Source organism: Culex pipiens, chromosome 3 (genome assembly GCF_016801865.2).
Source record: "Culex pipiens pallens isolate TS chromosome 3, TS_CPP_V2, whole genome shotgun sequence".
Taxonomy (NCBI): Eukaryota; Metazoa; Arthropoda; class Insecta; order Diptera; family Culicidae; genus Culex; species Culex pipiens.
Window position 1 is genome coordinate 152,098,262 of NC_068939.1, and position 13,121 is coordinate 152,111,382.

The window sequence follows — 13,121 nt, forward strand, 5'->3', positions numbered from 1 at the left end:
GCCTGACCTATCATTCGCAACTGAAATGGAAAGAAAATCGTTTGATGGGGAAATTTTAATGCAGCTGGGTTTATTTGCCTTTAAATCAACGTTGCAAAGCTCACGAAAAACTTGTTGAATTTTTTTCGCCATAGAAAACCCTATTATCATCGACGCCGCTGGTTCACAAAAAATTAAAAATTTCATAATGGAACTGTCTAGAATTTTATTCTGCAGACCGGAATCAAACTGTTGAGGGAATTCCATTGAAAGGTACGATGTAATGGTACAAACAGCAAAATTCAAAACCAAAAATATCCAGTTGAGTACTTTTTTCCACCATACAGAGCATTCACTCCAGAAAATTGGTACGAAACCGTTAAGCTTAAGGTACCACTCAAGTGGAAGAAAGCTGCCGTAGAAACTAGAGACCACTTCAGAGAACATCTTTAAAAAGTGATGTTGTGTTATTTGGATGATTAGCAGTTATATAGTTCACTCCAATAATTAATTTTCTAGAGTAGTGTTTGAAGAAAGAATCTACAAGGGAATGTTCAGAGCCAGAACCTTGTTTTCGAATTGGTTACCATGGTAGATAAAACTTATTAGCTAAATTTTATTGGCAAAACTATTAGTTCAGGTCACAATTTATTACCTCACAGCTCGACACAGTCGGTTGAACCGAATCCACACGAGCCACAGTACGGCCAGAACTTGAGCGGCAAACGCCACCATGTAGATGTTGTACCGGAGGGCACATACTGTGCTGACCACCGAAACAGGAAACACGTAACAATGCACCAGAATCATCAGGCACTGTAAAATTGCATGCAAACTGGTGTAAGTGACGATGGTTCGCCTTTGCTCGCGGTAGTTGATGTAGGTGATAGAAATGGAACTGATCTAGAAATTAGAAAGCTAGTTTTGGGAAGGTTTTTTTTTTCAATTTCGCCTCCAACCTCCCAGTCAATTTGATGCAGTTTGTGGAAGATTTTCTTCACTCGTCGTGCCATAACAAAAGCCAGCACGATTCCAGTTTGTGGTGTAACGTACGTTACCACTTCATTGATGATGATTTTCCGGGCAAAGTTGGTTCCGTCAATGTGGTGCTCTCTTTCGAGCTTCAAACCAACGTGTGACACTAGGAAGCAAATCACTACATTCAGTACCAGATTTATCCAGTTTACAATTTGCTGGCGGGTGCTTGGCTTTCCGGCATTCCAAAATATCGGCAAAAATCCGGTGAGTTTTAAGAACAGCTCCAGCGGACGGAAGCACTCGTAAACGCATGAAACTACGCGAATGCTCATGGTGCACTACTTGATGATACTTCAGTTACACTGAGTTTTAAATTGATACGTTGTTGCAACAATGTGTTTGCTACTTCAATATTGATTAGCATTTATTATTTAATTTATCCATATCAAGTCAACCATAATCTACAATTTGCTATCTCTGTGACTCTTGGTGACCTTTCGAGAAATAGTGTAGAAGTGATTCAAACAAGCATAACATTGGGTAATGTCAAGAGGCGAAATTGATGGTCTACAAGCTTTCTATTGAAAGTTCATTTATAGAGCAGGATTACCCGAGCATGGGTAATAAAAAAGGGAAATGCGTAATAATACCTTTCTCTGGTATCATTATGGGAAAATTTTGACCAATTTTGATAAGGTAATTAATTTTGCGCTAAAAAGATGTCTCAAAGCGAATCTTCATTGAAAACCGAAAATCTCAAACTTGATTTTAATTTTTTTTTTATATACCCTCTAAAGAAATGACTTGAAATTGTGGAAAATTTTCATAGGCAGGATATCGCATTTTGGTATTATTTTGGTATTAGAGTATTTTATCAATTTCTTCTGAAACTATGAGAAAATTTTGTTTTAATATTGCGCTAAACTGACTTGAAAACCAAAAATGTTAAAAATGATTTTTAAATTTTTTGATATACCCACTAAGAAAATTTTGACACCGTTTCAATGTCCCTTAATCGGGATAAAAAATACTTTGATTAACGAGTCAATCGATCGTATTATTGAATTTTTGATAACTTGAATCCAGTTTAATTTAATAACATTTATTTTTCAATCTTGTTATTTTTCAGAAGCTTCAAGAACTTCAAGGATAAGCCGTTCATCAATGACAAATGTATTCGATGTGGCGAAGAATATCACTGAGAACAACATGGAATCATCAGGTGAGTAGATTTTGCTGTTGCATGTGGAACATTGTGACATAATTTCCGTTTTTTCACTAATTGCAACTGCTGCAAAAATGGCATGAAAATACCAAATTATGGTATTACTTTTGCCAATTACAGCGACCAAAATGTGCCCTGAGCAAGATGGTAAAATATCATGAAATCATACCAGAATCATGTATGTGGAAGACCACAGGAACACCAAAATCTGATGTTCCAAGGGCATGGGAATACCAAAAAATAAAACCAAGGCAATACCAAGTTTTGGTATTCAAGCAATGTTTTAAAATCCAGAAAAACTCAACTTGGTATTGAAATGGTTTTATGTTGTGGTATTATTTTACCCTTATTATAACATGTTTTTGTATTCTTGTGGTCTTCCACATACATGATTTCGGTATGATTTTATTGTATTTTAAGATATTTTACTGGGCAATCAAGGACACATTTTGGTCTCTGTTATTTGCCCAAGTAATACCAAAATTTGGTATTCCTGTGATATTTAACCCTGATCGGGAATGTCTATATGTGTGTTAGTATGTGTTAAAAAAAATAGTTGCCAAGCTCCTATGACCGCGAGGTTCCTGGCGGCGTACTGGATTTTCAATGCAGAGATCCTGAGTTCGATCCCAGTACCGGGATGATGCAGTTTAAAAAAAAAGCCATAAAAAAACAATTAAGATGTTACCTCAAAATTCTGCAGAGCTTTTCAAATCGTATCCAAACGAGCCACAGCACAGCAAGGCATTCAGCACAAAACGCAACCATGTACAGTTCGTAGCGAATCGTTAGTACCATAGCCACTAAACTGGTAGGATTTGCCAAGAAATGAAGCGTTATTATGACTAAATATAAACAAGTGTGGACCATCGTGTACGAGACAATAACTGTTCTTTGTCTGCGGTGATTTATGGAGTTACAGGATAGATAACTAATCTAAAAGAAAATGAAAATATCATTAGATATCTATTAAAATCATGACTGATAATTTGTACATGCCTTATAGTCAATTCGATAAAGTTGGTGAAAAATCTGCTTCATCTTTTCGGAGAAAACAAATCCCAGCACGATAAGGACCAGGGGCGTAACGTAGGCGACAAGTTCATAGATAACGATATTACGCGCGAAATTTCCATCGTTTATGCGATTTTTGTGACGCGGATTCAACGCGTAGTTTGTCACCACCAGACAGCACACGATATTGAGGGCCAAAAAGGCCCAGTTGAGAAAACGTTGCGCGAGTCGACACTGGCGGACATGCCAGAAGATGGGCAGGAATCCACTCAGTTTCAGTACTATCTCCAGCGGCCGGAAGCTGCTGTGAACGTTACTATCCGCTTGAAGGCCCATTGCAGACTGATCCCGTGCGGAGCAGAGGTGAATTTGCGGACGTGCAACTAATATTGGCTTATTCAATATTGGTCGAGGTGCAAAGTGCAATTAGTTGGGAGATTAAAAACGATTTGAAAGAGTTATGTGCAGGTAACATCGAATGACGTTAAGGCTGTATACAGTGCTGTTATTAAAGAAAAGTTCTTTCTAATCTAATCTAATTAAACCCTAGCGCAGCCAATCTTTCAAAGGAATCCTGGAGAAAGCCTTAGGTTAGATAACGCCTAGCCTTCTTCTTGTCATTTATTAACATTTGTAGTGAGCCATTGCATTAGAATGCGCCAAATTTTAAGAACCAGGTTGCATTTGAAAGAGGAAATCTAGCACTACAAACTCTGAAAAAATCTAAGGGGTGTTTTTCTTTATACTCAAGATAGCTTCATTTGAAAAAGTCTAATTTTCAAGGGAAAACCATATGGGACAACCCAAACGAAATCCGAAAATTTTCCAAGTATATGTTTTTCTATGTAATTTTGCCCGCTGAATCTGGATCTGCCCTCAGAATTGACCGAAATTGTCTAAAAATCGATTGTTGGTCATATTTCGGGTTTAAATTATAATTTTACATGGAAACCCAAAATATGACCAAAAATCTACTTTTTGGCAATTTTTGTCAATCTGAGGGCAGATTAAGATGAGGGCAGAAGTCGAGATTACGAGATAAAATATTGGTGTCTTCGACAAAGTTGCTTGGATTCGCAAGCCCAACAACTTTTGAGAAAACTAAAAAATTCCCAAAAATATTCCAGAAAAGTTAGATTTTTGAAATCATCCTAATAGTGAACCACCCTAATTTTCAACAAATCCAAAATTTGCCCCTTTCCATTTGCAACAACTCTTCTGAAGACACCAAAGCTCCAAAACTTCACCATTTATCGGAAAATCCATTTTCCACTTAATTTTGCGATCTGGACCTCTGTGCAGTAGGTTGAGTTTGGGCACGGACTGTTTATACAACAACACAATTCTGAATCTACAGGGGAGGAAGAAGCGTGGGGACTAGGGTGCCCAGAAAAAATTACCACCTGCTCCACAAGTGAATATCGATTTTTTTGGGTTTTTTAAGCATCTGTGTACATTTTGAGCGATTAGATTAGATGAGATTAACCCATTGATACCCGAGCCTAAAGTTGACAAAAAAAAAAGTTTTTCATACAAAAATGACCTTTTTAAATCGCTGATAACTTTTCAGGATCGAGTTTTACAGATTTGGTATGTCCTACAAAGTTGTAGAGCACTAAATTTTCAATAAGAATCTCACTTTTGGGAATATTTGGATGGAAGTAGTGCATCGTGCAGACCAAACCGTAAGAAACTTGAGGTTTCCATACATTTTTTCGATTTTTTCCATACAAACTTCACCTCCGAGTATCAATTGGTAAATGATGACCGATTTTGCTTATATTTGGCCCAGAGTCCTAAAATAGGTCAAGGAACAATATTCAGCTTGTGGAGCGAGGTTTTGAAAAAAAGTCCCATATTCTGGGCACCCTAGTGGGGACACACCACCATACACTCCGAAATTTGGTTTATTCGTAGGGAGAAAAGTTTTAACGAACTTTTGCTAAAATCACTCTTCCAACAAAGATCGTGCTTACCTTAACACATTGTTCACCTCTGCAAAACGCACCCAAACGAGCCAGATGGTGATGCATATCGCATTGCACTGTGCCAATACGCAAATCTCGTACCGTACGTTGCAGACAACGACAACGAGTGGTTGCACGTTTTTGTAGAAGTAAATCGAAACCGCCGTACAAGAGCAAACCACGTAGATTCCGATGAAACGAACTATCAGTTTGCGCAGCCGTTGATGATCCACAAAGCAGTGACAAACTGTTCTGAGCTAGAACAGGATGACCGTTAAGATGGCGTCAGATGAAACTTTCTAAACTGATACCTCGTAATCAACCTGATGCAGCAAGCTGAAGATCTTCCGGAAGCGAGATGCCACACAGAATCCCGCGATCGTTATGACGATTGGAACACAGTAGTTCAGCGCTTTGCGGATCAGTCCACGGCGGAAAAAGTTGGAATCGTTAGCGGAAACTTTTTTCAGCATGCAGTCGGAAACGGCTACGCAAGTGGCGAGATTCAAGCCCAGTACGATCCAGTTGAGGAATCGCTGGACGAAGGTGGTATTGCTACGCCAGAAGAGCGGAAGCAATCCGGTGAACTTGAGGTAAAGCTCCATCGGACGAAAGCTGTCGTAGATGGTGAACGCCATTTGAGATGCAGTGCATTACTGCGAGGTCGGTGCTACTCTAGATGATTACCACTCATGTTTTTACAGACTAAACAGTCATGAATTATGCAAGAGATCGGAACTTAATCAACGGAAAGCAGAAAACGCAACTTAACTCATATTGACGGGTTCTTCTACTCTTAAGCTTTATCATATTTGGGTAATTCTCTACCAACTCACATGAAATTGGGAAAAGATTCCCCGACCCCTCTTCGATTTGCGTGAAACTTAGTCCGAAGGGGTAACTTTTGTCCCTGATCACGAATCCGAGGTCCGTTTTTTTATATCTCGTGACGGTGGGGTGGTACGACCCCTTCCATTTTTGAACATGCGAAAAAATAGGTGTTTTTCAATAATTTGCAGCCTGAATCGGTGATGAGATAGAAATTTGGTGTCAAAGGGACTTTTATGTAAAATTAGACGCCCGATTTGATGGCGTACTCAGACTTTTAGGGTTGGAGTTATCATTTACGGAACTTTTGAATACCTCACAGTCAACCTCGTGCAGCAAGCAAAGAACCTTGTGGGTGCGATCCGCTCAAAGGGCAATTCACTTCTGATATTGCACCAATATGAAGCCAATATTGGAGTCGATACGGTATGCAGCCAAGGAATACTGCGCGAGTATTAGGCGCGTATGATATTCACGCTGATATTTGGGTAGATATGACCTCAAATACGACGAATATGGGGTCTATATCGTCAATACGGTATGCAGACAATGAGAATATTATGTGCGTATGATACGCGTATGCAGTATACTCGAAGTGATTAACCCCTAGGATCCGCTACGACGAATCCCGCCACGGTTACCACCGTTGGGAAGCAGTAATTCACGACATTGCGGATTGTGCTGCGCTGATTAAAGTTAAAAACGTTCAGCGCCACCTTCTGGGACATGAAGAAAAACACTGCCAAACAGTAAACTAGGTTAAGACTCGGAGCGATCCAGTTTATGATGCGCTGAGTGAGCGTTAGATTGCCCCTCCAGAAGACAGGGAGTAGTCCGGTGACCTTCAGGTAAAGCTCCATCGGGCGGAAACTGTCGTGCAACGTGAACGCCATGCAGGATCGATTGGTACTAGTTGTAGTTTCTTTTAAGGTAATTGTACTACAGCAATAGCATGTATGAAAAGTAATCTAGTAAATTGTCCCTGAACACTCAAACGATTGCGTTCCCTTGGATGTTTAAGTAATTGCTTGTAATACGTCTATCTTAACATTAAACATCGTGCAGCTTCTGGAATCAACTCTTAACGAGCGAAATGGTAAAGCATATTTGAATGCACATTGTTACCAGAACAATCTCACAAAGCACAGTACAAACTATGCTCATTTTGTGATATCTTCTACAGTCATGCCTCGGTTTTGCACGCCTCGGTTTTGCACGCCTCGGTTTTGCACTGCCCCGGTTTTGCACCGTTGAGCTGCCTCGGTTAAGCACGGCCCAGTGCTTTACTGAAGCACAGAGCTTATGGAATTTTGGATATATGGGAGACATTGGCTTTAATCGTACGAAAAATCATGCAAACATCAAAAAATTATAGTGTTTTGGAATCGGGATGATGTCAGTTATCCATTAAAATTATTATTTCATGAAAATTTTCACAAAAATATGTATTTTTCCTGTATTTCGAAAATGCATTTTTTTCTCTAAAGAATCCAAAAATATATTGTTATTGCAATATGGGTATCAAATGATCAGGTTTTTTCATACATTTCGGATGTAATAACATTTTTAGAAAATATTCCAAATTTTCACAAAACTACGTTATTTCGAAAAAAAACTCAAAATTTCAATTTTTACAATATGGGTATCAAACGATCAGGATTTTTTCATACATTTCGAATGTAATAACAACATTTTTAGAAAATACTCAAAATTTTTACAAAACTAGGTATTTTCGATAAAAAATACTCAAAATTTCCGTTTTTACAATGTAGGTATCGAACAATCGGGATTTTTTCATACATTTCGAATGTAACAACAATATTCTTTGAAAATACTCCAAATTTTCACGAAACTACGTATTTTCGAAAAAAATACTCAAAATTTCCGTTTTTACAATGTGAGTATCAAACGATCGGGATTTTTTCGTACATTTCGAATGGAATAATATTTTTTTGCAAATACTCAAAATTTTCACAAAACTACGTATTTTTGTAAAACTTTTCAAAATTTCAGTTTTAACATTATGGGTATCAAATAATCAAATCATTTTTTTTTCAAAATACGTAGTTTTGTGAAAATTTTGAGTATTTTCATTTTTTTAATAACTTTTGAAATGTATGAAAAAATCCCGATCGTTTGATACCCACATTGTAAAAACGGAAATTTTGAGTATTTTTTTCGAAAATACGTAGTTTTGTGAATTTTTTTAGTATTTTCAAAAAATATTGTCATTCATTCAAAATGTATGAAAAAATCCTGATCGTTTAACACCCATATTGTAAAAACGGAAATTTTGAGTATTTTTTTCGAAAATACGTAGTTTTGTGAAAATTTGGAGTATTTTCTAAAAATGTTGTTTTTACATTGGAAATATATGAAAAAATCCCGATCGTTTGATACTTACTTTGTAAAAACGGAATTTTTGTGTATTTTATTCGAAAATACGTAGTTTTGTAAAATTTTTGAGTATTTTCTAAAATGTTGTTATTACATTCGAAATGTATAAAAAAAATCCCGATCGTTTGATACCCTTATTGCAAAAATTTAAATTTTGGGTATTTTTTCGAAACGACGTAGTTTTGGGAAAATTTGGAGTATTTTCTAAAAAAATTGTTATTACATCCAAAATGTATGAAAAAACCTGATCATTTGATACCCATATTGCAATAACAATATATTTTTGGTTTCCTTAGAGAAAAAAATGAAATTTCCAAATACAGGAAAAATACGTATTTTTGCGAAAATTTTCATGAAATATTAATTTTAATGAATAGCTGACATCATCCCGATTCCAAAACACTATAATTTTTTGATGTTTGCATGATTTTTCGTACGATTAAAGCGAATGTCTCCCATATAGCCAAAATCCCGTAAGCTCTGTGCCTCGGTTATGCACGCCTCGGTTTTGCATCCCCCATATGCGGTGCTAAACCGAGACATGACTGTACTCTCAAACCATATCATAGCTACTGTACCTTAACGTATTGTTCAACTCCCGGAAACGCGTCCAGACGAGCCAGATGGTGATGCAAATCTGGTTGCACGCCGCCACCAGGCAGATGTCGCATCGAATGTTGCAAACAATGAAAGAGATTGGACGGGGAACTACGTAGAGGTAGAACAGCGAAAAGGAAAATGCAGATATTCCGTAACAGCTGGCGTATAGTACAATCTGTTTGCGATGTGTTTGATGATCAACGAAACAGCCACATGCTCTTTTGAGCTGGAATTGGAAGTACTTTTAAGGTAATAGTTACCTTATATGAAACCGTTTTGAATACCTCACAATCGACCTCGTGCAGCAAACAAATAACCTTGCGGGTGCGATCCGCTACGACGAATCCCACCACGGTTACCACCGTAGGGTAGCCATAGTTTAAAACTTTGCGGAATTGACTGCGCTGAACAAAGTTAAGATCGTTAAACGATGTCTTCTGCGACAGGAATATGAAGACGGCCACACAATAAGCAAGGTTCAGTCCAAGGGCGATCCAGTTTATGATCCGTTGAGTTACGGTACGATTATTTCTCCAAAAAATGGGGAGTAGTCCGGTGGCCTTCAGGTAAAGCTCCATCGGGCGGAAGCTGTCGTGAACGGTCAACGCCATGGGGGATCGATTGGTACTAGCAGTTACTTCCTCTATGAGTAATTGAAATACTAATCATGCTATGTACTGTAATCTGGTAAATTGGTACAACTGTCTACTTTCACCCGCGTTTGTCATTCACAAGCATGCTTAAGTAATTGCCTGTGAAACGTCTATCTTAAATGAATGCAGTTTCTGGAATCAACCAGACCGATCTCTCAAAGCACAGAACCAACTATTGCTCATTTTGATGGGATGTTCCAAAGCTAATCTAAGCTATATTACCTTAGCGTGTTGTTCAGTTCCCGAAAGCGCCTCCAGACGAGCCAAATGGTTACGCAAACCTGGTTGCACACCGCCACCAGGCAGATGTCGTACCGTATGCTACAGGCAATGATTACGATGGACCGGGGGACTACGTACACGTAAAGCAGCGAAATTCCCCAAGCTAATATTCCGTAGAAGCTGGTAAACAGCACGATCTGTTTGTGATGTTGACGATGGTTCATGAAGCAGCAGCAAGATCTTTTGAGCTATAGTTGGGAAACCCCTGTTACGTCAGGACTAGCTGGTATTAAACTATTCAAATACCTCACAATCAATTTCATGCAGCAAACACAGGATCTTACGGATGTGATCCGCTACGACGAATCCCGCCACGGTTGCCACCGTCGGGAAGCAGTAGTTTAAAGACTTGCGGAATTGACTGCGCTGAACAAAGTTAAGTTCGTTATACGTCGTTTTCTCTGACAGGAATATGAACACGGCTACACAAAATGCAAGGTTCAGTCCTAGAACGATCCCGTTAACGATGCGCTGAGTAATCGTAAGACTGTCCCTCCAAAACACAGGAAGAAGTCCGGTGACCTTCAAGTAAAGCTCCATCGGACGGAAACTGTCGTGTACGGTGTACGCCATCGAAAACGGATGAGTACTAAAGGTAACTTCCTCCTAACGTGATTGTACTACAACAGCTATAACATGTATTATAGGCAATCTAGCAAATTGGTTTGGCAAACTCTTAAACGTTTGTCATTCCCCCGAATGCTTAAGTAATTGGCTTACCTCAAAACATGGTTCAGCTCCCGGAACCTGGCCCAGCCCAACCATATGGTAATGCATCCCTGATTAAACATGGCTGATCTCGTACCGCATGGCACTGAGAACGACTAAGCTACGCTTCCAACGGAACAATGCAGGCCCATATCCCGTAACTGCCAGCGAACAAAGCAGCGACACACTCTTCGCAACTGGAAGAAATGAATCAAATTATCCACCATGCGTAAAGACATCATTTTGAACTCAGGCCTCACAATCCACCTCGTGCAGCATGTCGACAAACTTTCACGTACGATCCGCCAAGGCGAATCCCGCTTCGGTCACAACTACTGCGAAGCAATAGCTGATAATCTCGCGAAGCAGACTTTGTCGAACAAAGTTAGCGTCCGACGGAAGCATGTCGAGCATGAAGAATGTAACGACTGCGCAGGCTACCAAGTTCAGCCCGAACGAGATCCAGTTCAGGACCCGTTGGGCTGTGGTAATGTTGTCCCTCCAAAAAAGGGGGATCAGCGCCGGGACCGTGGTGAAGGGGTAAGCGTGGTTGCCTCTCACCCAGTCGGCCTGGGTAAAAAGAGGTTTGCAATTGCCTCAACAATCAAGCCTTCGGACACCTAGTTTCGAGTAGGAATCTCGTAATCGAGAACGCCAAGGCAATGCTGTAGAGCGAATAATTTGATTGATTCCCAAACCAGCCTTCTTACCTTAAAACGTCGTTCAGCTTCCGGAATCGAGTCCAACCCAACCAGATGATAATGCAAATCTGATTACACATCGCTACCAACCCAACCTCGTACCGCATGGTACAGAACACGACTGCAAGCGGTTTCGGCAGCATGTAAAAGTATATCAACGAAACAATGCAGCAGCATGTCCCGTAACAACTTATGAAGAGTACGATTTGCGTTCGATGTCACTGATGGTTCACAAAACACCGACCCACCCTGCGCAGCTGAAACAAAGGCGACCATGGTTAACCTTAGCTAAGCCGTCGTCCAAAATCCGGACCATACCTCGCAATCCACCTGATGAATTATGTCGAATATCTTTCGCATATGATTTGCAACTGCAAAGTCCACCGTTGTAACGACAATTGCGTAGCAATAGTTGGTTGCTTTGCGGATCACACTTCGGCGGACAAAGTTAGCGTCATTCGACGGTAGTTGCTTCAGCATGAAGAACGATACCGCTACACAGGTTGTCAGGTTAAACCCGAACCAGACCCAGTTTAGCACGCGTTGAGTTGTGGTAAGACGGTCTCTCCAAAAGATTGGGAGAAATCCGGTTACCTTGAGGTAAATTTCCATCGGACGAAAACAGTCGTACACTGTGGACGTCATCGTGGGTAATGCATTGAACTAATATTTGAACAACAGAATTGCAAGATTTCCAACAGTTTTGAAGCGTATAAGAATAGTTATACTAATTTGTACACGTCCATGGAAATTACCCCCCTCAGCTAGTCATACCTCATCGCTCGTCCCAGCGCCAGATATCTGGCTCGGATCAGCAGCAGAAACAGCGTCGGCTGCAGCCACAGCTGCGTGTACGTGCAAAAGTACAGATTCTTCACCGCCCGGAACATGACCTGGATGTACACCACGAATCCGCGAGCCTCCATGTACACGTGAAACGTTCCGTAGCAGAACCCGGGCAGAACCAGTGACATCAGCTGCGCCGAGCGGATAAACGCACTCGATTCGGAAATTCCGAACGTTCGTTGACAGCCCAGGTCCAGGATTTGGCGGCTGACGTCTTCCAAGGTTGTGAGCAGTCGCTGCGTGCGAGCCAGGTTGTACCAGGCGAAGATCGGAACGACCGAGATCATCACGTACCGGTAGACACAGTACACGTCGAGCATCCGCTGGAGCAGAATCGATCCCGTGCACAGTTTGATGACTTCGGATTCCAGGGAAAAGCTCACCAGAAGGTACCCGTTTAGAACGATTGACGCAACGATGACGGCTAGGTTCAACAGCTGAAGGCCGACTTGGCGAAGATGCTTGACGTCGGATACCGGTGGATACAGTGCCAAACACTTTAGCGGTAATACCATGTTATGGTAAACTGTAGACATTGATTTATCAGAGGAGCGAAATTTACAGGTCATTTCGAGAGGGAGCTCTGACGATAACTGACTAGAATTGGGAAACGTCGAAAGCGCCATTCGATGATCGAAATTCACTGTTTATTTGAAAGAGGACCCACTAGCAAACAATGTCTGGCAACCATCCTAGTCGTAGAAGATAAACACTGGTTATTCCAAGTGAAACGTGATACATTTACTATTTGCGGAGTTATTGACCGAAACTGGCGACGTTTTGTCCACGATAACTCACCTGAACGCGTCTTTTTTTGTCGTTTTTATTTTTTTTTTGTCTTTTTTGTCTTTTTTGTCTTTTTTGTCTTTTTGTCTATTTTGTCTTTTTTGTCTTTTTTATCTTTTTTATCTTTTTTGTATTTTTTGTCTTTTTGTCTTTTTTG

The 13,121-nt window shown here is 40.2% G+C and overlaps 1 protein-coding gene across 2 annotated transcripts in view; it reads right to left on the reverse strand.

Moving 5' to 3' along the window:
• Positions 1-13,121, reverse strand: part of LOC120427304 (uncharacterized) — a 92,827-nt gene that overhangs the window by 51,353 nt on the left and 28,353 nt on the right. The window contains exon 1 of one of the 2 annotated variants that reach the window (XM_052709459.1): positions 12,107-12,699. The exons of the other annotated variant lie outside the window; for it this stretch is intronic. Coding sequence (XP_052565419.1) covers positions 12,107-12,693 — 587 coding nt within the window. The 5' untranslated portion in view covers positions 12,694-12,699. Of the gene's footprint in view, positions 1-12,106; positions 12,700-13,121 lie in introns of those variants that run through there. 2 annotated transcript variants of the gene reach the window in all.